We start from the raw sequence: 23092 nt of genomic DNA on the forward strand, positions 1-23092 counted from the left end.
AATGAGAACACTTCAAACAATGGTTTTACTATATTCAAATATGTGTTGAATATATAATTATTTATTCTGTTGCAGGAGCAAAAACATTCATATGTACTGTAAAATCTACTGCTTATAATGCATTCATTTCATATTGAGCTTGGTGTAATTTTGATTAAGTATTAAAAATATAACTTTATCAGGTGATTATTATGAGTTACATTCAGTTCACAGTCAGTCTTGCTTTACTTTGATTACAAACAAAAAAAAATCTCAGTTCCAGTTTTAAATGTTCAAGGCCCACGGTTTGAAAGATCCTGGTTTGTCGGCTGCAATCTGGAAACAAAATAAAACAACAAACAAATAAACGTTAACAGAAATGAATGGCAAATGTATGGCTGTCATTTTTAAATGCTAAAGTTTTTGTGTGGCACTAAGTTTACTTTTCTATTTAATGTAATAGAAAGAACTATGAAGTGATTTCATGTATTTCTTTATTTGATTTTCTTTTTTGAAGTTGACTAACTTTATCTGAATTAAATTGATTTATTTGAACTCTCAACTGTTGTTTCATCTGGATTCCTCTTAGAAATAGAAAACAACATAAACAAATAATAAAGTAATAAATTTAGGTAAAATACTCTGGATCAATGGGGATCAAGAAAGTAGAATCTAACAGACATAAATGTGTTTATTTGATCCAAATATACTTTCATATTTAGTGTGTTTACATATAAGTTTGGTGTTAAATTCAATTTTAAGTGGAAACAAAAAGTCTTAAATTGAACCTATGTTAAATAATATCTGTGGACACCCTGATTAAATTCCAACTGTTGTTAAAATCCACATCTGGTGTCAGAGTAAATGTCCCTGACCAGAGTGATAACAAGAGTATTTTATTATCATTACCTTCTGAGTGAACGGGGAGGCACAGGCTAGACAGGCCCTCTCTGCTGTCGCTGGGCTGTCCAGGGAAAATGGGCCGGTGAGACCGGACTCTGAGCGAGCGGCGGCGACGGCGTCCTTGATGGCGAAGAACACCGAGCTGCCCAGGAAGAGGACGGGTTCTCCTATACCCTGCAGCGACAGAGCACCGCCGAGGAAAGTTACTTGTGAGAATTTGAAAACACAGTATTTTTTACGTACAGAATTAAGAGGAAAAGGGTAAAAAAAAAAAAAGAGAGAGAACGAAGTAAACAGAAGAAACCTTTGAGGAGTAGATGGCGTTGGGATTGTGGGAGTCCGACAGCAGGTAGACGTTGAAGCGAAGCGGCACGTCGCACACCGCAGGGATCTTATACTGGGAAGGGCCGCGAGTGTACAGGAGCCCGGAGGGAGAGAACTTCAGCTCCTCCAGAGTGTAGAGACCCAAACCCTGCATGAAGGCTCCTTCAATCTGAGAGAGGGAGGAAAGAAAAGGGAGAAATGCAGGAACGTCCATAAGATTCCAACCAATATTTAAAATGTAAAACTGGTCTCACCTGTCCGATGTCCACAGAGGGGTTCACACTCCTGCCGATGTCGACCACAATGTCTGTCCTCAAAGTCTACAAGATGCAAAAGGTAAAATTCTTTCAACCTCGTCTTCAAGCCTAAAATTCCCATTACGTTGTTTGAAGGATTAAATCTGTGCGCCCTGACCCTGAAGTCTCCAGTGAGGCAGTCCAGCTCCACCTCACAGCAACACACCCCGAATGTGTAGTAAGAGTAGGGCTGACCCTCCATCTTGTCCCAGTCCATGTAAAGGTCTAGACCTCTGAGGACAAACAGGAATCGGTCATTGACCCTCTTCATACGTGGCATCAACGTGCGTCTACCCAAAGACGCACGGTAACGCCAGGTGTGAACAGGGCCACTGTTTATTGGTTCATCCAGTAATTATTTCAGTGTCTCACTTGTAGAATCCAGTGGCTGACAAACCGATTTTCTCAAAAAATGCTGCCTGGACCTGAAAGACAAATATTGATAAATTCATGTCTCTACGGCTGGTGTTCGATTAAATGCAACATTTTTCCATGTGATCCTTCAGGATTAATCTCACCCAACTCTCCCATGATCCTTTGGGGTTCTTCTGCCTGACTGGCTCCAGTCGCCGGTACAGAGTCTGGCAGGCATCCTGAACCAAAGAATTGGAATAAGATTCGTACACATATTTTCTTTGTCCATTGCCAATGTGTCTTTTCCATATGAGTCCCAATCGACAGTGATACAGAAGATCTCACTGCAGGACCTGGACGTTACCTTGACCGCCATGCCGTTGGCGTCTGTGCCAAAGGAAGCAGCGGAGGGGCAGGTGTTGGGAACAGTGTTGGTGCTGGTTTCACTGATGTGAATCTTAGAGGACGGGATGTGAAGCTCTCGGCTGGCAACCTAACAGCACACAGGAAACAGATTGTGAGCTTATAAAAGAATAAAGTGTTTGGTTATGTGAAATTTGGTGAAATAAAACAAAAACAAATCTCGGCTGTCATTTCTCTTTGTTTCTCAGCAGTGGATTAAAAATGTCTGTACACTGAACCAGGTGATTTTGAGATAAAGTTTTCAATCATTACATGAAGCTGCCGCCCTGCTTTGAAGGTAAGAGGAAAGAACAGTTTGAAAGTCACAGATGGATATTGTACCTGTGATACTTTTAACTGCACACGTAAGTACCTGCTGCATTTTAGTGTGGATTCCCTGACCCATCTCTGCCCCACCATGAGTTACCAGAACAGAGCCGTCTTTATAGATGTGGACCAGAGCAGCTGCCTTTCACACAAACACAGAAAACATGTCTTCATTTTCATGTGGTAATAAGATAAATACTGTATAAGTTGAAAAAAATTTGTAAAGTACAAGTAAACCAGGTGGATGTATCTCTGATAAAGAATTAAAAGCTGAATCCCAGAGACCTGATTTAAGAAGCCCTCGGAAAACGCGATGCCATATTTAATGGGGATGATGGACATGCCCCTCTTCTTCCAGCGGCTCTGTTGGTTAAACTGGTCGACGGCTCGGCGCCGGGCGCTGTAGTCCGACTTGGTCTTACATTCCTCCCAGCAGCGCAGCATGTTCTCTGGGCTGAACTCAAACTTGTAGTGGGTGAGTGACACCCCCTTGTACATGTTGGTCTCCCGAATCTGGTGAAAACATTTGGAAAGTGGAATAAAATCTGATCTAAAAGTGAGATATCAACCTAAGGAAGCTGGATGTAGGGGGTGCTCTTGGTCTACAACATCACCTACTGGCAATTGGCTGTAACTGCAAGGCCCAAAACATTATTGTATTTCTTAAAAATAGCATTTTGAGAGAAGCATTTTCTAATTTACTGAATTTTATACTGACTTCCAGCTCCCCCATATCAACCTGTGCAAGATAAAATTGCATCAAGTCCGCAGAATATGACCTGGTCAGCAGGGCGTCCCAGCACCGCAGCCACGTCGTTGATCATGTTCTCCACAACCATGAGACTCTGGGGCACGCCGAAGCCCCTGAAGGCGGTGTTGGAGGGCAGGTTGGTCCTGCAGGCGGCGCCGCGGCCTCGCAGGTTGGGGATGTTGTATGCATTGTCCATGTGGAGCAGAATCTTCTCAACTACCTGCAGAAGGAAGAAAATCAATGAGAGCATTTTACATATTTGTGGTTTGAGAACTCTGAGAGACATGAAAGTAAAAAAAATCACTTTCACCAACCAGAACAGATTCATCCACAATGTTCCCAGCATTGGCGTAGTACTGGATGTCTGCCGCCAGGATCCTTCCATCATTCATGAAACCAACCTGAAAGAAGCAGCAAGCGACTATCAGGGTTTACCACAACTCCCCCAATAGCCAGATCACATCAAAATCGAATTTTAAAAGTTTAGTTTTACAAATTTGCTTTTTCTGTGAGTCCAAGTGAAAAATAGTCAAAATTTATAGAATTTTCCTAATGGCAGACTTGAAATATCATGTTCAAGAGGCAAAAAACCATTCATTTGATCATCTTGTTAGTCTTTGAATAAACGTAGATCCTCTCAGAACCATCTTTGGATCACTTTCAGGGAATCAGCCTCAAATTGGATTCAAACACTAAACTCGAGAACCTCCCTGAAATGAAAGCCTGAGTGTCGTGGTACCTTGTACTTTCCCAGGACAGGATGACGAGCTCCCGTGATCAGCATGTCCTCCCCTCGCTCCAAAACACACCGGACTGCACGATTGGTCCTGGACAAAAGATGGAAAACACCAACCATCACAACTTTCTAGCTTTTTATGATTTCATTTCATGCTGGCTTGTAGGGTCAAATAAAACCCGTTTGTTGTTTTCCCAGAAAATCCAGTCCACCTACTTCCACGCAGCCACAGAGGTGATACAAGCCAAGATGCTGGTTTTAGTGACCTTCCCTCCGAATGCTCCGCCGACCCTTTTGACGTGACAGGTGACTCGGTTTGACGGGACGCCCAGTGTCTCCGCTATCGCATCCTGCAGTCAGGAAATAAGACAGAAAGAAATCCTCTTCAGCTCAGACCTCACTTTTACTCATGTTATTAAGCTGTCAACATTCATCACACAATCTCTAAAATGTCTAGAAAATACTTTTCAGGTCAGATATGTTCTTTTTATTGTCTAAGAAAATAAGAAATAATTGTTAAATGTTTTAAAACTGTGGTGAAAGCAATGAATTCCAGTTCAGAACATTCCAGTAGATCTCGTGTCTCCAAAACTGGGAAACAAATCTAAGAGAGACAACTGCCAGTGTCCAGGCGTCTCGGTGCACCTGAATTAAAGTCGGCCACTGAGTGGAGACGTAAGCGTTGAACTCCGTCTCCTCGCCGACAGGAACAACCAGCATGCTCTGAGTCTCCATGTAGAAATGCTCCTGGCCGCCCAGTCGAACCTCTCCTGAGGAAAACAGTTACAAAGACAGTCAGTCTTCAAATGTCCTCATGATTTATGTACAGATACAGATCAGAGATATTTACCTTCATGAACATTATCGACACTTTTAAAGGTCTCGGTTACATTTCCAATCTGTATCATCCTCTGTGGCTCGAAGAAAGAGGATTTTTCAATGGCTTCCTGTCGCAGCGGAAGAGGACAAACACCACGAGGATATTAAATCTTCAACACTGAGATCAGAAACATGAAGATTAAAGGGTGAATTTATTCTGAAAAGACAAAAGGCAGTCACTTTTGTCATTTGGACCATAAAACCACACTGTGCAGTCGAGCAGTGTTCAAACTGAAAACTTATTTCAAATTCCAAAGTATTAAAAGGCACAAATATATCAGGCTGATACAGAAGGAAATAAGTACAAAGATTTGACGTGATCACAGACCTCTGTGGTGAACACGGGATCCGGCAAGTCCTCGTAGCTGATCTTCACGGCTGCTGCCCCTCGCCTGGCATGCACCCGTGTATCAGCGACCACGGCGCACAACATCTGACCGATGCACGACACCTGAGACCAAAAAATTAATGAATATATTTTTGCCTGTTTTGGCGACTAAAGAAACAGTTCATAACTATTATTTAAATATTATATACAAATAATTTTAAATCCACACCCTAAAAACAAAAACACACAAACATATATGCTCCACCTCTGTCTCAGCGAGGAGCTCCTCGTGATATCCAAACATCGTGCGGACTTTCTTCCCAGGAATATCTTTGGCTGTGATGATGTCGAAGACACCAGGAAGCTGCAGAGCCTCGCTCACATTCATCCCCCTGGTGGATAAAAGACACATTAAAAATAAGATGAGGAGATTTAAATGAGACGGCGAGTCAGCAAACAACAGCAAACAACAACAAATCGTCACTTACGTGATTTTAGCGTGTGCTCGAGAGCTAGTGACCAGAGCCAGGAAGAGTTCTCCGTCTGTTCTGGGGATGTCGTCGCAATACACGGCTTCACCTGTGGCCTGGCTGATGGCAGAGCGATGCATTATGGGACGGCCCACTGGGTCCTGGTCCTTCTGGTCCTTCGGCACATGCTGGAGGAGGAGAAGAGGAAGCTGTCAGCTTTATTTCACAATCTAACTCTTATTCTTTTAAGATGTAGAGATACATTATGTTTGGACCTGGAACTCCTGCAGGCTGGTTTGGATCTCTCTGGGTAAAGGCTGCATCTTCTCAGGAAGCTGATCTGTGATCACATTCTGTAAAAGGGAAAACTCGTCTCAGTCGCTTGTGTCAGCAGTATTTACAATGTTGCATTGAAGATTTACCATTTCTCTGAGCTTCTGCAGGATCTCCAGGTTAAACTTGAAGAGGAAGCTGAGAGTCAGTGACCGCCGGAACTCCACTTTCCCTCCAGGAGTCGAGGGAGGAAGGGCCAACTCATCCAGGAGGACGTCATAGGCCTGGCTGAGGACTTCATCGTCCCATGGCCTGAGGGAAAGACAAGGGGAACCCTGAAAAGTGTGGTTTTCATTGTTGCTGTGTTGAAACTGAAAGTGCTTTCTGTCTCACATTTTTCTTTAATCCACTTCTAAAAATACAGATTATCCCACATTGAGCGATAAATGTCCCACTGACCTCGCGATGAGAGCTGCGCAGGTTTTGGCAGCACTCACTGTGGTCGATCCCATTCCTCCAAAATAAATGCTGACGTCCTGGACCACTCGAGATCCCTCCGAGAAAAACACCCTCATTCCTGTCGTCACGGTGGCGAAGGAGCTCTCCTTTCTCGGAGCCTGACGGAAGGCTCGAACAAACTCCCCCTGCAGGACAAACAGGACATTATATCCCACTTTTATGTCGTCACAGCAAAGACAAAAATGAAGTGTGCAAGCGGAAGAGTTTTTTGTACCTTTCTGGAAAAGGGAATGAAAACCGAGAGAACAATGTCTTCTGGTTTCAAGGCGGTTTTCCCAAAGCTAACAAAGAAATCCTGATGCAGAGGGACCTCCTGTCTTCCTCCTGGTGGATTAAGAAACTGCTTGTAAATCAGGATTCAAAAAACCTAGAAGCCATCACAGTTTTTCAAATTTCTCAATGAAACCTCACCACTGGAAATGACGCTCAGTTTGCAGTTCCCCGCAGCCAAAACTGGGTTCAGGTCTGAATTAGGGTACGCACTCATGATGTTGCCTCCAAGAGTCTTAATATGTAAAAACAACAATGAACACACAGAAAAGGTATTAGTTCAAATCTGTTAAAACCACAGGAGAAGAAAGGAAATTAACAAAGAAAGGAAAGATGGAGGAAGGAGGGGAGGATTAACAGGAAAAGAGAGAAAAGCACAGGAGCATCTCTGACTGAATATCCAGTACATCAGCAGTGTAAGAGTGAAGTAGACCTACAGCGACGTTACGGATCTGCTGGCTTCCCAGGTTCCCCAGCTGCTGGATCAGGGCTGTGAAGAGTTCAGTCTTCTCCTCTGGAAACTGAGGACGCAGCTTCTCTAGAAGAGAGCGGACCTCGGACAGACTGCAACCCGCTCCCAACCAAACACCTGCAGAAAAAACGAAAAATGTAAAAATTAAAATCACTGGTAAACACTAAAAAGACTGAAATATTTTGCACTGTTAAGAAAATTCTCAAAAACATGGAGACAACAGAGTGGGGTTACCCACCTTGTGGCGTCTGAGTGACCTCATACAGCTCCATCACGCTGGTCGGGGATATTATCAGCGGATGCACGACGCCCTTGAACTTTATATCTGGACCTTCGACACAAAGCAGAAAAAATACAGTTTAATTAACCGGGTCACATTTTTCTGATCGTTATCACAGGGCCAACATATGGAGAAAAATAACCACTCACGCTCACATTCAGCAATTAACCATATTTAGTAATTTTGGCCAGGGTTAGGGGTTAGGCCAGGGAACGTCTCAGGAACTAAAGTAAGGAAAGAGGAGAGGTGTTATTTGCAGCGTTCACCTATGTTGGTGTTTCCCATGAGCAGCGGAGCTTTGGGGTTGCTGCTCTTCAACTGCACCAGCTCCTCCAGAGAGGCGGGGAACACGCAGGTCATCCTCTCCCCGTGAAAGGTGAGTGTCTGAGGGTTCGTCGCCTCCGCCATCAGCTTTGGAGAGAGGGACATTCTTATACGGTGATTATTACATTCTGAAAGCAATGAAAATATAAATCTAAAAAAGAGCTTTGGTTGAGACTAAAATGAATTGTAAGAAATGTGAAATTTGTTTATTTAATATTATTTTCAAAGGGTTTGATTTAAATTAGCCTCATGTCTCAAAGTGCTGACACCAAAGACCTTGTGTGAAACTATATCTGGAAAACTTACGATGAGTTCAGGAGGGAAAATCAGCTCCTGTGTCGGGTCCAGTGGCACAAACTCGTCCTTATCAAACAGCCGGGGCTTTTCCTGGACATAAGGAGGCAGAATGAAATAAATGTTGAAGTGAAAACAAGTTACAGAAAGAAAAAAAAGGCAAAGAAGAGAATGAGTTGGGTTGAATCCCCAAGAAATAGAAGCACAAAGAAATTATGGAGAAAATATAAAGAAATACATGAACTCACCTGCTCTGGTTCATCAGTATCTTTCTCTGCATTGAGGCAACAGTTTCCAGCTCCATTAGCTTGACAGCAGTTGGTTTCCTTTTCAATCAATGAATCAGACTTTATTTGTATGACACCTTTCATAAAGGTGAGTGCAGTTCAAGGCTTTTTTCCCAAACTACCAGAAAAAAGACTAAACAAATAAAAGCACTATAATACATTTTAGAAGGGGATTAAAAATAAATAATAATATTAATATTGACAAGACAAGGACATTTTGAAAGATATGAACTCACCTGCTTTGGTTCTCCTTCAGTATTTTTCTCTCCATTGAGGCAACAGTTTCCGGCTCCATTGGCTTGGCAGCAGTTGGTTTCCTGTTCATACATTCATTCATTCAATTAAACTTTATTAGTGCTTCACAATTGACTGATAAGACAAAACACACAACAAATACAATAACCTTTTAAAAGCAATAAAAATGATGATTAAAAAATGATGATTAAAAGGTAAATAAAAGGGGATAAAGACAAACAGTCATATTAACAGACAGGTAAAATGCAATTCAATTTAAACATAAATGTACTAAAATAAGTTAATCAAATGGACCTAAAGGACCTTAAATGACATTAGGACACCAACAGGTTGTACCAACAGAGTAAGATAAGAATCTGTGATATGACATTATTAAGCGTCTGATGTGGCGCTGAGCTTTGTACCTGACAGAAGGTCCTGCAGCCATCAACAATCGGGCGATATCCAGTGCACCGACACAAATTACCTGAATAGCACCGACACACAGTGATGAGGTGTTTCAGATATATGTGCTTGTTTACCTTGTTGGCATAGACAACAAATGGTTATCTTTGTTTTTTTCCTTTCTATGGCGCCATCTAGTGTTCATCAAATGTTACGGTTTGATTAATGGGACAAAACAAAGCAAACGAACCAGCCAGAGCCTGGGTGATGTCGTCCATGCAGGGCTGAGGTGTGTTCCTCAGCAGCGTGTACATGGACATCACCATCCCCGGAGTGCAGAAGCCACACTGGGAGCCATGAGCCTTCGCTATTCGCTCCTGTAAACACAACAACGGCCGTTTTCAAACCTATTTAAAAGATTTATTCACATTACGTAGCAAACAAACAACGAATGATCGTGATCCAGCTCTGACCTGCACAGGGTGGATCCTGGTCTTGGTGCTGCCGATGCCCTCCACCGTGGTGACTGCGGCTCCATGGAGCTGACACAGCGGCAGGAGGCAGGCGTTCGCTGAGTAGTGTCTGACGGTAACGTGAGGGAAAACTGGGCTGATCTGACATATGATGCATGTGCTTTAAATTCTAGTGGAGGGGCGAGAAGTCAGATTTAACTATGGGCTCAGTTGATGAGGAGTCGGTGTAGTTATATATTGTAGGAACACCATTATTTTTGAATATTTTATTTTTAAACCATATTATTTTACTTACAAATGTGGCCTGGATCCAGTGGGGTCCCCAATTTTTTCATAGCGGTTTATTTTATTTTATTGGTAGTATAATTAGTGTATATGTATTTGTACGACAGAGTATAGAGAACAAAGAGGTAATATTATGAGAATATTACGAGAATAAAGTCATAATTTTACGAGAATAAAGTTTTTAAAGTTGTAAAAATGGGTGGTTCGCTCTGTTGCCCGTCAACAAGAAGTTACCAGTTCAGATGGGGTCTTCTCTGTCTATAGTTTGCATGTTCTCCCTGTGTTTACAGCATTAACAAATAAACAGCTAATAAAATACACAAGTGTATAATATGACATTTTAAATTTAGGTTAAATAATTGTATCTGTCAACTGCAAATGGAGAAAGGATTAGATTAAGATTTAAGGCCCAAAACTGAGTTGTTGGCTTGAGTTAATGAGACTTGAGAGTTTGCATGTTCTCCCTGTGTCTGCGTGGGGTTTTCACCAGGTGGTTTCGGATAAAGGATACATGATGGTTTTGGTGGCAGGTTGATAGCGAGACACCATGACGGTGCAGGCGCCGCAGCCCCCGCCTCCGCAGCCATACTTGGTCCCAGTCAACCTCACTGGAGTCTCAGTCAAGGGAATGATCGACAGGTGGTGTAAACAGCCACAGGTCATGTGATTGTTTGTGATTTATGAAACGGAATCATACAGCTAATGTATACATCTTTATTTATGGTGGTGGATTGAAAGAATTGAAGTTGGGAAGGATACATTTCTCTCTGAGGAAGGACAAAAGCATCGTCTCCGGGTCCGCATGGTTCTCCGTTACCTGTTTGGACAGAAAGCACAAAGATACAGTATTACATAAAACATAAAGTATTATAGATTGGCCACTGTAGTTGTTTGAATTAATCACTTTCTATCGGCTTATTACTACTTGCTTATTAATTGGTTGAACCTGGAAATACTCAGAATGCTTTACTACAGTAAAATAAAAATAATAAAACACTGTAAAAACAAAAAAGTACTGCGTTTCAATGTGATCTGGGTAAAATCTGCCCCTATATTATTGTTACAGTATATTTTTGTTATATATCACATCAGTTAGAAATAGCATTTTAACCAAAACATTATCCAGCATTATTGTAGATTAAAAGCAGAATATCAGTGGAAATAAATACATTTAACAACTTTTCCTAAATGTTTTCTGGAGATAATAATTTCAGCTTTTCTGGTTTCAGAGCTATTTAAATAATTGAATATTAAATTCAGTGGATGTCACTTCATATATAACTGAGCTACAGCTTGTTAAACAATGTTGTGTAACAAGTTTATTTTTTTTGGGGGGGGGGGGGGGGCTTCTAACTTTTGACACTTTTCCATTTGGGACCATTTTAACTCATTTCTCTTCCAGTCACTCGACTTGTTGTTAAACCTTCCATTCCTCGACACTGTTTCCTGAGTTAAAGGAGATTTACACGTTTCTCAGCCTGACAACAGACTTTTCAAGGCGGAAAAACAAACGACTAAACCCGGACACCACGACCCAAACAGCTTCATTCACCGTATAAACACCAGACGTACCTTTTTCCCGTTGATGAAGAAGCACAACGCGTCTCCTCGGTTCCCTGCAGACATGTTTGTTGTCACCTGCGGTTCAACTGAGTCCAACACCCGCGGAGAGGACAGTCAAACGAGCCGTGACACTTCCGACTCTGCGCACTTTCAAAATAAAAGACTTTTGTTTTTATAAATTGAATATTATTATATAGCTTTTCGCTCATTGCTCTTGTTCCTCCTGTCTTTCCTTCTCCTCCTTTATCTGTCCTGGAACTCATGTTGCTTCTTATTTTGCTTTCTCATCCCCTCTATATTTAAACTTAGTATATTTGTATAAGCTGAATCCTTATATATGGAAAACTGAGTTGGCAATGTATTTGGTTCTGATTATATTTTATTAACATACAATGTCTCTATATTTCCTGTCCCACACTTTTCCTCTAACTCTGACTTGATGTATTTACTACAGGCTACATAAACAAAACCCACATTTCAAATGGAATCAGTGGGCGAAAAATAATATCTAAAGAGTCTCAGTCTCTATTTCTATTGGTGGAAGCAGCTTATTACATTAACTAACTTGTTCAGCACCTGTGTCCACATATGTGTGTTCTGCATATTCTCCTTCTTGTCAAACTGTATGTTCTCTGTCTTTTTCCCACTGGTGTTGATCTTTCAACATGTCTACATCTGCTCCTCTTTCCCTTTTCCCCTTTTACCTTTGCAGCAGTTTTACAATGTTTTAATAATTAACCTGACCTCTGCTCCCTAGATTAAAAGTGTAACATGGTTAAAGATAAATCATTCACTGGTTTACTGATTTATTTTTTCCCTCGAAGGCCAGATCAGTCATTTGATGATTTGATTCGCTCGTTTGTCAGTAAATAGCTGGTGAAAAAGAGAACAAATGGAAACAAACACAGTTGTTTACAGTCAGACAGAGTGCAGGGGGGGGAGTTGTGCCATAAGAGGGCGCTAGAGGCAAAGACAATTTAGGAAATGTCAGTTCAGGAAGAAATAAATGTGAGTAAAATGGGAAGAAATTAAGAAAATGGCTTAAAAAATTGTTTTCTCTTATTTTTGAAAAGTGCATCATAGATATATTTCATTTTTATATAAAAAATGTTTTGCATTAAACATTATCAAGTCTTAAATTGGTTTATTAAAGCTATTTACCAAAGTTTTATGTATGTACGTTTTATGTTTTCCATAGTTATTTTTTGAACTGTTTTGTGATCTCCTGAGGTGGTTTACTTATTTTGTTGTTTTATGATTTGACATTGTGATTTGCACATCCGGGCCCCCGTACAGTGCTGATATTAAACCTGATAGCACAGCCCATACAACAGAGTGTGGGAAACAGCGTTGCAGGCACTCAGTCATCCCTGTCCCTGTTTGATCTGCCCTGAGTTTATTTACTCAGCTTCTAATGCAGGTTAAACATAAAAAAGACTCCACCTTTTCTCAGAGGATTGAGTTTCTTTCACTTATTACACCAGGTTTCATTCCTGAGGATAACGAAATCCCCTCGAAGACAAAGAAAGCATATCTTATTTTACAGTCCGGCTTCTGCTTTCCCCTTTCAGTTTCTCATTAAATCACTTCTGGGGCAGTGCTGGGTGTTTTCTAACAGACATGGTTACAGGCGAGCCCATTCCTGCTCCCTGCACAGACAGATTTGGTTTATTTACACAATTCACAGCATGTTTGGTTTAGATTTACAGCTTAAGACGTCGGTCGAAAGAGCCACGGCCCCCACAACACACACAAACACACACCTCAGGCTACTGAAGCTCACACAGTTTCCAGACTGTACACTCATGTCGTCCTGCAGGGTTTTGCAGGGAAAACGAGCAAAGTGCTGTTTTGCCCTAATATATTATGTTAAGTTACATTCTCAAGTTTTTTCCCCCAGTTAAGTTTGATATTGATATTTAAAGTTCAAAGTGTTTTATATTTCGTGTATACAGTCCTGTAAAGTTAAATTCTTACTTTGCCTTCTGCTACAAATACTGTGCTTTAAGAATTGTTGCGGTCCATTGCAGTGGTGCAAAGTCTCCTTCATGAGTTGATATCTGACAAAAACGTTGGGACATTGATGTAAGTGCAATGTTCTCTGGGTCAAAAACAGAGTGCTCACGTGCACTGCTGTGTATCTGTGCAGAACATGTGGGACTTTGTTTTTTCCATCATCGTGACGTGAAGTTATTCTGGGCCGAGTGTCGTCGACTATCTCCTGTCATCTACTGAAAACAAATAAATCTTAAATCTAGATGCTTCTCCCTCCTCCTCTTCCTTGTTTATGATGTGATTCCTCTTGTTGATCAGTGGTCTGTCTCCTGGTTAATCTCTCGCTGAGGAAATGGGGCTTTAAACCCAGCGAACCTTTTCTTTTTGGATTGTTGCCATGATTGTGATTTAGAAGTATTAAACACTAAATGTCTAAACTTTAAGTGAATCTTTCGGTGGTAAACTATGATTTGTCTTCGAGGTGTCACAAGAGACACTTTTCTTTGGAAACGCTGTAACCCACCGGAGCACGTACTGCTGAGCAGCTCTGCCAGTTTTCAGCCACACTGGACGGGCAGTGGGAGATACTTTCCCTCCATAAGTACAGCGTACGTGAGCCAAGTGAGGGAACTATCACTTTTATTGACTTATTTGGAAATTAAACCTTCAGAGCACGAGGGTGACGTGAGGAGAAAATGTCCTGAGTGATTGGAAAAAGTTTGTGGCTTTGACCCCAGTTGATGATCTAAGTTTGTGATGTTTGAGGAATTACGTCAACAGTCCAGTGAAGTCATCTTTCTGCTCCTCTTAAAGCAACAATTTACAAGTTTTTACCTCAAACCAGCAACTTGATTAAAATCAGTTTAATAGAGAAAGAGAGAATGTTTCCTCTTTCATTTCCATTCCTCCCCCTGAACACTCTGTGTAACTTTGGTGAGTGGGTCTGATTGATAGTCGCATCTTTAACTGTCAGAATCAGGTCCAGCAAGTTCAACAGTAAAGCTGAACCGTAGATCAGTTAAAAACACTTAGATCTCCAATATTCACTGAGGAAACTTTTAAAATGTGAAGAATTCTAAACAGAGTTTGGTGGATTTGTTACAGCTGCAGCTCTTCTGGTCCAGGAAGCGAGGGATCATAGGTAATATTCACAGTTGTGTTTCGGCTTAGTGAGTGAGACGAGGGTTTGATCTCTCTTCTTTCCATCTGGAGTCAAAACATCAAGAGAACAAAGAGCAAGAGGCTGAAATGCTCTAAAACAGCTGGATTTAACATTTCTGTTGAAAAATGTATTCGGGGAATGAACTGAAATTTTGGACTTCACTTCAATAAACGACAACAAAAAAAACGTTACCTGAAAATAATGTGAAAACGCTGGCAGGCATATGAGGGTTCCAGCGTGTTCCAGTTTATTTTGGTTCTCCCAGCATCCTCTGGGAGGGTGCTGGGAGAGAGGGAGACCCGCCCTCTGGATTACAGAGGTGAGCTGTGTAATTAAACATGTTAATGACACGCTCCACCAAACAGCTGCCATTAAAGTTATAAATCTGTCCCCATGTCGCTCTGCATTTAAATCTACTCCTCAGTTTTCACTTTGCCTGCGTCATACAGACCTTCAGTTGCCTCCCTTAAGTTTATTTATAATTATTTCCATGTTTTAAAAATTTTCCTAGGTAAATGTTTACTGAGTTTGGTTGATACCCTGATTCCTGTAAATAAAAAATCTTGAAAAAAAATAATATTATATAGGTATATTATATTCTATACAATATATTTTGAAGGATAATAATGTAATTTGTCATTTATGAGCATCTGACATTCTATAACAAACATGAAACACATGAAAGCTCCAGAGCAGCTACTAAATGAACCTTGTTTAAAAATCTAGATTTAAATTTGAGCCTCAAAATCTTAAAATCTTTCTTTTGTCCCTGGAATTAAGTTTTATTGACTGTTTTTCCTGTTCTTGCACTGAAGGACTTGACTTTAGCTCGGAGTTTAAATTCCGTATTCCACGTTTAAACCTTTAATTTGACACGAAATAACTTGTTGATGACTCTCATTTAGTTCCTCTTTCCCAGACTCCCAGCCTGTAATTAAAATGATAATGAGCCGCGTTTCAAAGAGGCCTCGGCTTTGACGTCAGCCCTGACTCTGGGTTCACCCCGACACACTTCTGGCAGGAGGATACGCAGCCGGATTAGCCCCGGCCTGAACTGGCTCGCAGTGGGAGGGATGATTCAGAAGCAACTGGAACCGCAGCACATTGGTGGAATTTGCATTTTAATGGGACGAGTTCATTTCCAAAGAGTTATTGATCCATTTCAAACCAAAGAATAGGAATGATGGTGTATTCAGAGAGGATTTAAAATGTCAGAGAGCTGAATGAGGGACATTCTCTCAGCGTTTGCAACCAACACTGTCTGATTTCTACAGCGATGCTTATCTCAGGTCTCACGTTGGGATGATAGAACAGAGTTTAGCTGTAAATCATAATAGTTTAGATGGAACAAGAGTGAGACCAGAGTGTCGAGATAAAAACCTACGTATCTGACTTTCTATTATATTATATGATATATATATATTTATATATTAGAAAAAAACTGGAACTTTCATTCCTGAAAACTGATCTCTGTGGCTCAGATTTACATCCTTCCTTTATCTATACCGCTTATAATTTAAGGGGCTTGGAGAGAGCTGGAGCCAATGTCAGCTGACATTGGGCGAGAGGCCATCACAGGAGAACACACTTAAGCAGCTTTAAGACATGCACTGAACTCCAGAGAACATCTGGAAGGGCTGTGTGTGTGAATGCAGATGACTGAATGAGAGCCTCCCGGACTTTCTGCAGACTTTCTCTATTAAGTCTGCAGAAAGTCCAAAGGAGCCGATGTGAGAACACAGCAGGAGATTCTCTGCAGGATATCACAGATGCAAAATAAAAAAATATAGAGTCTCCAATCAACCAAACCCCAATCTACAAAATGCCCAAGATGGAAAAACATGTTAACTCCTTAAGCCAAATGAGGATTCAAACCAAGCAACGCTCGTTACGTCAAAGAGGAGACGAATAGTTAGGTCTTAAATCCTCTATTTACTCAACACAAACTAACCTTAACAATAAACAGGTCGGATGCGACAACAGATTTGTCTGCAACACGATGTACAGGAGAGTAATCGCTCTGGATCTGTGACCTGATTCACTATTAAAGGGTTTTTGGTCTGACTCTGTCCTTTTGTTCAAATCTGATCTGTTACAGTTCATGGAGAAAGTTGGATTTGGGCCCTAAAAGACGATTTGGGTGAATTATTTTTTAATAAGCCTTTTTATTTACTTAAATCCTAAATATATCCACTATTCAAATGTAGGTAGTAGCCTATTTATAAAATCATTAATTTGAGTCAAGTAATCTGAGAAGAAAACACATCAGAAATCATCCGTTTGTGCCGTCGACTAAAATCTGCATCTGACATTGTGCTTGAAAATGTTCCAATAGAGATGTTTCGCTCCTGCAGTGCCCCTTCAAACGCCACCGGATGTTTTGAGCACGTTAACGTTGGCATTCAAAGCTTCTGTACGCTCAGCAGAAATGCGACACTCATCTTGGACGGCGAGGGCGGACGTGTGAGGGATTATCGCGCAGGAGAAACACACAGATCAAACGGAAGATCCCATTCGCAGCCACCCACAGAAACATAGAAGTGGAAGGAGGAAGAAGAGGAAACAAAGGAAACAGCTGAAACATCAACACTGTCAGTGGTTTGAAAAGGAGAAGCCTAATCGACTGAGCACGGATATATTCATATTTATATGGATGTACAGTACATGAATGAAAGAAAGAAACAAGGCTCTGGATTAGAATCAAGATTTAAAAATGTCTTAAAGATAGAATGTGCAACAATTCTTCTTAAAAAATGTAAAATGGAGTAGAGCTACTTTATATTTTTGTTCACTTGTGTACTTAAAATCTGTTCTTTTATATGCATAACATTTGAACATGTTTTTATTTCCATTTATATTGTATGTAAAGCACTTTAAGCTGCATTTTTTGTTTGAAATGTGCAATACAAATAATGTGTATTATCATTATTATCATTATTACTGTTATGGTCCTCGTGGGTCTTGTTATTCAACCGTTTGTCAGATCCAATCAAAACTTTAAATATTTATTTCCAGGTACAATGACGTGCAAGACTTGAACCAGTGACCTTTCTGTCTGGAAACCAACTCCCTGCTCCGGCTTGGTTTGATAATTCACATAAATCAAAACGCAAGCACATTCTTCTTCTTCCAGACCTTGAAATCCCAGAGGAGAGATAAAAAAATAAAGAAAACGGTCTTATTTTCAGGAGCACATTGTGTGTAGAGTGCAATTACACTAAACTGTCCCAGTGGAACAAGTAAATAATCAGTGGTTACACTTTGACACGACATCGACTCTCCTCTCGTGATTCTATGTCGTTATACAAACCATAATAATACGTCCGTTCAGCTGTAAACAGCGATGGCACAAAGGTAAATTTGGCACTGGGAAAAAAGGGAGTAAACAACCAGGAGGAAAACATGTACTTTGGAGACAATATTTTAGCCTCGAGAGAACACAACAATGAATCATTTTGCTCGTGTGATTCTTGAAATATATTCATGAGATACATACTGTAAGTTTGAATCTGACCATTGGAGAGACAATGGAGGAAGTGAATACAATAAGTTAAATTAATTTGTATTTGTCAAACAATAACAATTTGGAAGGGTTTTAACTTTTTTTGTTATATCTATATGCCTTCACGACAGCGACACCCACTGGTCGGAGGGCGTTATGTTTTCAGGATGTCCGTACGTCCGATCCCATTTTTGTGAACACGATATTTCAAGAACCCCTTGATGGTATTTCATAAAATTTGGTACCAATGTTCACTTGAGCGCAGAGAGGAATTGAGTAGAATGTGGTGGTCGAAGGTCAAAGGTCAAGGTCACAGTGGCTTCACAAACTTCTTTTTAAATCCTGTGAACATGCGAAGATAGATGGTTTATACTGTGATAATTCCCCACCCTGAATAAACCTTTGGAAACAAAATACAAACCAGACAACGAACAAGCTCAATTACAAAGAGTTTAATCCCAAAAATACTTCTTTTTTCTCCCCCTTTTGGCATGTAATACATTGTTTGGTCTTGCTGTATCTTGGCTGTAACACTACACTGTATAATTTACATTGTCTGAAATTGTGGCTGTCATGCAATGTCAGATCACAGCTCGACTGATCATAGGAGATGGATTTGCCACGTCCACGTCGCATTTGTGCCGCAAACATTACATAGTGACTGCAAAAGAAAAACATTCATGACTGCCCCCAGGTGGCAGTTATAGGTATGATGTCGGAATTTCGAGCAACATGCTGCAGTGTGTGGTTTAGAATTATTTGTTGTATTATTTGTGGACATAAAGCTGCAGCATTTGTCTTGTTTCCTGTTTTATTTTGACATGAATGCATTAGACGAGAGTCCATTGGAGACATTTAACAATCCTTAAGACTACAGACACCAACTGCTGATGTCAGTTGCTTCATACGAGCTATTCTGCAAGCTGTCACTTACGCCTTAAACACCTACTTAAAATAGGTAGAGCTTGATGCTAACACTGTTGTGGTAAGGGGATAAATTTGATTCAAAACCTCACGTACATACACTAGGTTTCGGTTCATCATTTAACTGGAGGACAAGTTGAGGATAAAGTTTCGTCCAATAAGAGAAACGGTCATTGTCTAGAAGCAGCTGAACAGGTTCCAGCCTGTTGGTTGGTTTCACCACGTCATCATTACAGGAAGACACTTTCCCCCCTGGTCTCAGTCATGTCACTGCCAGCAGGTCGACACAGTGCGGGGGTGCACTCATAACACGTTCTCAACAACTCTGACAAACAGCTGATTCACAATTAAAATGATAAATAAATTTGTTCTAACAATTCTGACCTTTTCAGTTTATCTGAATTTATATTTGAAATATTTCGCTTTTACGCTGACGACTACGAAGTGTGTTCTTTTGGTCAGCAGGAAAAAAGTATGAACATTTTGAGATGGCGGATGATATAAACAGTGTAATCAGACACGTGGGGAAAGAGGAGAAGAAACTAGGACTGAAACAGTCAGTCGATTAATCGTTAATCTTAATGATCAACTGGTCAGAAGTGTGTAGGGACTTCCACTTAATGCAAACAAAGAGTAGTTACAGCCTCAACTTGAACATTCACGCTAGATTTAGATTTACTCTTTAAACTAAAGAACCTGTTCAATAAAACAAGACAAGCTATTGTTCACATGTTATCTTTGTTCTGGCCATGAAAGTGGTTTATGTGCAAGTATTTGACATCAAATTGGTGCCGTCGGAGATTATTTGTAGGACTTTCTGTAGCAAATATACCCCACTGGAAACTAACAAATGGCAACTGCTTATTTTTCATGGAAGAAAAGCAGCATCACCACATGAACAGCTGAACAATCTGGCTGTAAATCAGGAGGAGAACCATGAGACGAGTTCGAAGAATCAGAGGAAGCAGTGATAAAATGGTCAAGATAGTCCAAGGCAGACATCTGCTGTGTTGTGTAAAGACAGAATCAGCTGTTCTCAGAGCTGAAGAGCTCAAGGGGGGGGGGGGGGGGGGGGGGAATCAAAGAGGGTTTCTCTGGGATAAGACACACAGCCGGAAAAATCCGGGGTCAGTCACGGGGTAAGATTCAAACACTGCCATTTTGCTAATTACTTTCAAAAACAGCTTTCATTCTGCAAAGAAATAATTGGTGTCATATATACTCGTGTCAACATATAACAGAAACCTCCAGAATCATAATGAAGATTTACGGCCAGAGTCTTATTCGTTCACTTCTGGATTTATAGTTTCACCTCAAAGTGGCAGTAAACTACCAAACACTGGAGGATGGAGGAGATCGAGCCGTTTGTGTGTCTTCCCAGGGGAGTCGTCTTTGGCGTAACACCATCCCACGGCTCTGAACACCAGCCTGTGCACCAGTGCATCCCTAATCACATTTACAACACATCTGTGCACGGCTCCCACCAGCAGCAGCAGCAACAGGGAGCCCTGCCAGTAGGTCCACACTCTGTATACCACATCTCTGCTCTAATGCAGGCACCCCCTAATGAAGCAATCATATTAATATCCCCACGTCAGGGACTTACCACAGTTCATAGAGACACCGCCTCCCTCTACAGGAGCTCCAAACAGTCATCAATCAAGGCAAACATCAATATTTTCCCATGGATTTGTTGTGATTATTTTGAGAGTTTACATCATAGGATCATCTACTTGTTTACTGCAAATAAACTAAAAGAAATCAGGCGTTTTATCTGAGCTGTGTCCCTCTCTAACATTCCTACAGGAGCATATGGATGTGGATGAGTTTATACTGCTTGTGGCATCACTGCATATATATTTCTGCCATCATTCATGGAGACTTGCAATGTTTCTGCAAGTCATAACAATGATATTTATGCTTCATGGTGTTTTTTATCTGCTACGTATTCTATCACTTAAAAAATATCACTAGAATCCATCCTAGAATATTTCTATAGTAAAGATTAATCTGTTTTTTTTTGCCACCCAATCAATCATCCATAAGTGTCATCACTGCCTCTTCTTCTTCTGCTTCAGTGACTTCCTCCTCTTCACTATCATCTCATACAGTTTGTCCATGCCCTCGTCCAGACCCTCGCCTATGATGGCGCAGGCCGGCTGGACGTGGTACGGGGTGGAGGGACTCAGCTCGGCCAGGGCCAGCTGCCTCTCGATCTCCCCGACATCCAGCGCCCGGGGCAGGTCCTGCTTGTTGGCGATGACCAGCAGCGGGGTCCCCTGGTTCTCCGAGAACCGGGTGATCTTGTGCAGCTCAGTCCGGGCCTCCTCCAGCCTCTCGGCGTCCACGGAGTCCACCACGTACACGATACCGTCCGTGCAGCGGCTGTAGGGCTTCCACAGGGGCCGCAGCTTCTCCTGGCCCCCGACGTCCCAGAAGTGGCAGCTGATGCCCCTGGAGGCCCCCGCGCCCCCCAGCCGGATCCTCTCCGTGTTGAAGCCGATGGTGGGCACCGTGTTCACGAACTCGTTGAATTTCAGCCGGTACAGCACGGTGGTTTTACCTGCGGAGTCCAGCCCCAGCATGACTATGTGCAGGGACTGGAATGCAGCCAAATTGGAGAAACTATTCCCCATCTTGCAGGCTGGGAAAAGAGGAAGACCACGCACTCCCACAAGCCCCAGAAGCGAGCGATACCACCGCAGGAGACGCTCAGACGTCCCCTGAGTGATGCATAGCGGGTGATTCCCCTGTTGATGAGTCAAATCATGTTCGCAGCAAAAACGATCCGCGCCTCCGCCGTTCAGCAGCTGTGGAGGGCGCAGCCCCACGTTGCGCGGCGGCACTCCGGCAGCCAGACGAGCCGCAGCATCCCTGGACTTTCACCCCAGCAGCATCAGGCGTCCCCCAAAACAGCCAGATCACCGCGGTGCAACGGCGCGTTCTCAGTGCGCACCGCTCTCCAAATGCGTAAAGAGTGTCACATCGTGTCTCTGGATGTGTTTGCGTCCAAGTGCGTAGCCGCTCATGCAGTAAAATACACACACACACACACTCAGGTGATGGTGTGTGACCAGTGTGTGACGCGGGGACCAGCCTCTAAACGTTGTCATGTAAAGATGCATCAAGTTACGCATGGCAGTGCCAAATGTGGGTTCCGGTTAAAACACATTCCCCCCAACAATAAAAGCCTCGTCCGTTTCAGATGAGACACTTTTGTTGCACAAGCCGATCGATTGGTGGAGGCTCTTATTTTGAAAAGTATCCAGTCGTGATGCCTGCAGTGTTTCCTCTGCGCACTGAGCAACCTGAGCTGGAGAAAGCCTGACACCTACTGGTCAAATATGATACTAACGTGTCCCACTAAGAAATTTACAACCTGAGATTAAAAAACAACACTGTATGTACTGCATCTTTTGTATTATTCTCGAAAGAAGATTCAAAACATAAGCAAGTTAAGTCTTTTTGTGAACTTTACATTGTGCCAAACTTTATTTACATATATTGTTTACAACTTTGGACAAAATGTAGTTATATTTTTCATTTATTAACTTGTTAATTTGTTTTTATTGTTTTGTTGTTCCATCACTGAAAGACGTGAGGGCACTTAAAGTAACTTGACCATAATTATACTTATGTTATAATAATATATTTTAACTTTTACCAGATCAACGTAGCCTCAGTTAAGATTTGTCGATTTTTGTTGTGGACATTTGCAAATGGGAAATTTACTTAATAAATATTTAAGTTTTGTAAATTTTTAAGATTTAAATACTTACCTTAAAGTCTTGTTTGCTGGTTTGTTGTGTTCCTTTTCAGTTCCCCCCAATCAGCACCATAAAGGTTTCGCTCTGAAACAAAACAGCCCTGAGTTTATAATATGAAAACAAGATAATTTTGATACGCTTTAATCAAAACAACAATCTACAAGAAGGCATCATAGTGTAACAGGAAATGAAATCTGAACAGTGAATATAGAGCAACTCTAATAAAACATATAACAACTTTTTATTGAGGTTATTTTCATACTATAAGAAATCAAATGTTCAACATGAGACACATCTTAACTAATAAAAAACTG

At 41.4% G+C, this 23092-nt stretch overlaps 2 protein-coding genes across 4 annotated transcripts; both read right to left on the reverse strand.

Moving 5' to 3' along the window:
* Positions 1–24: 24 nt before the first annotated feature.
* Positions 25–22862, reverse strand: aox6 (aldehyde oxidase 6). Of its 3 annotated transcripts, XM_034613898.1 has the most exons (37): positions 22802–22862; positions 17295–17304; positions 10625–10683; positions 10377–10473; positions 9581–9689; positions 9358–9484; positions 9128–9189; positions 8705–8785; positions 8430–8507; positions 8194–8274; positions 7830–7974; positions 7522–7614; positions 7249–7400; positions 6953–7046; positions 6756–6865; positions 6482–6666; positions 6172–6334; positions 6025–6102; positions 5768–5937; positions 5545–5671; positions 5280–5402; positions 4923–5019; positions 4718–4842; positions 4289–4422; positions 4076–4163; positions 3651–3737; positions 3365–3556; positions 2871–3098; positions 2632–2727; positions 2221–2349; positions 2021–2095; positions 1875–1927; positions 1621–1735; positions 1461–1526; positions 1187–1375; positions 889–1056; positions 25–315 (listed from the first exon to the last, which is right to left on the reverse strand). In XM_034613898.1, the coding sequence occupies exons 3-37, from the start codon at positions 10650–10652 to the stop codon at positions 265–267; spliced, it is 3996 nt and encodes a 1331-aa protein (XP_034469789.1). In that variant the 5' UTR covers positions 10653–10683; positions 17295–17304; positions 22802–22862; the 3' UTR covers positions 25–264. The 3 variants fall into 3 exon arrangements, with proteins under 3 accessions (XP_034469789.1, XP_034469774.1, XP_034469782.1); XM_034613883.1 differs by lacking the exons at positions 17295–17304; positions 22802–22862 and adding an exon at positions 11438–11563 and having other exon boundaries at positions 10625–10682; XM_034613891.1 differs by lacking the exons at positions 8705–8785; positions 17295–17304; positions 22802–22862 and adding an exon at positions 11438–11563 and having other exon boundaries at positions 10625–10682.
* On the reverse strand, positions 18525–22137 carry arl4ca (ADP-ribosylation factor-like 4Ca). Its single transcript, XM_034613974.1, has one exon. The coding sequence runs from the start codon at positions 21645–21647 to the stop codon at positions 21063–21065; it is 585 nt and encodes a 194-aa protein (XP_034469865.1). The 5' UTR covers positions 21648–22137; the 3' UTR covers positions 18525–21062.
* Positions 22863–23092: the final 230 nt, after the last annotated feature.

The sequence above is a fragment of the Hippoglossus hippoglossus genome, chromosome 2 (genome assembly GCF_009819705.1).
Source record: "Hippoglossus hippoglossus isolate fHipHip1 chromosome 2, fHipHip1.pri, whole genome shotgun sequence".
Taxonomy (NCBI): domain Eukaryota; kingdom Metazoa; phylum Chordata; class Actinopteri; order Pleuronectiformes; family Pleuronectidae; genus Hippoglossus; species Hippoglossus hippoglossus.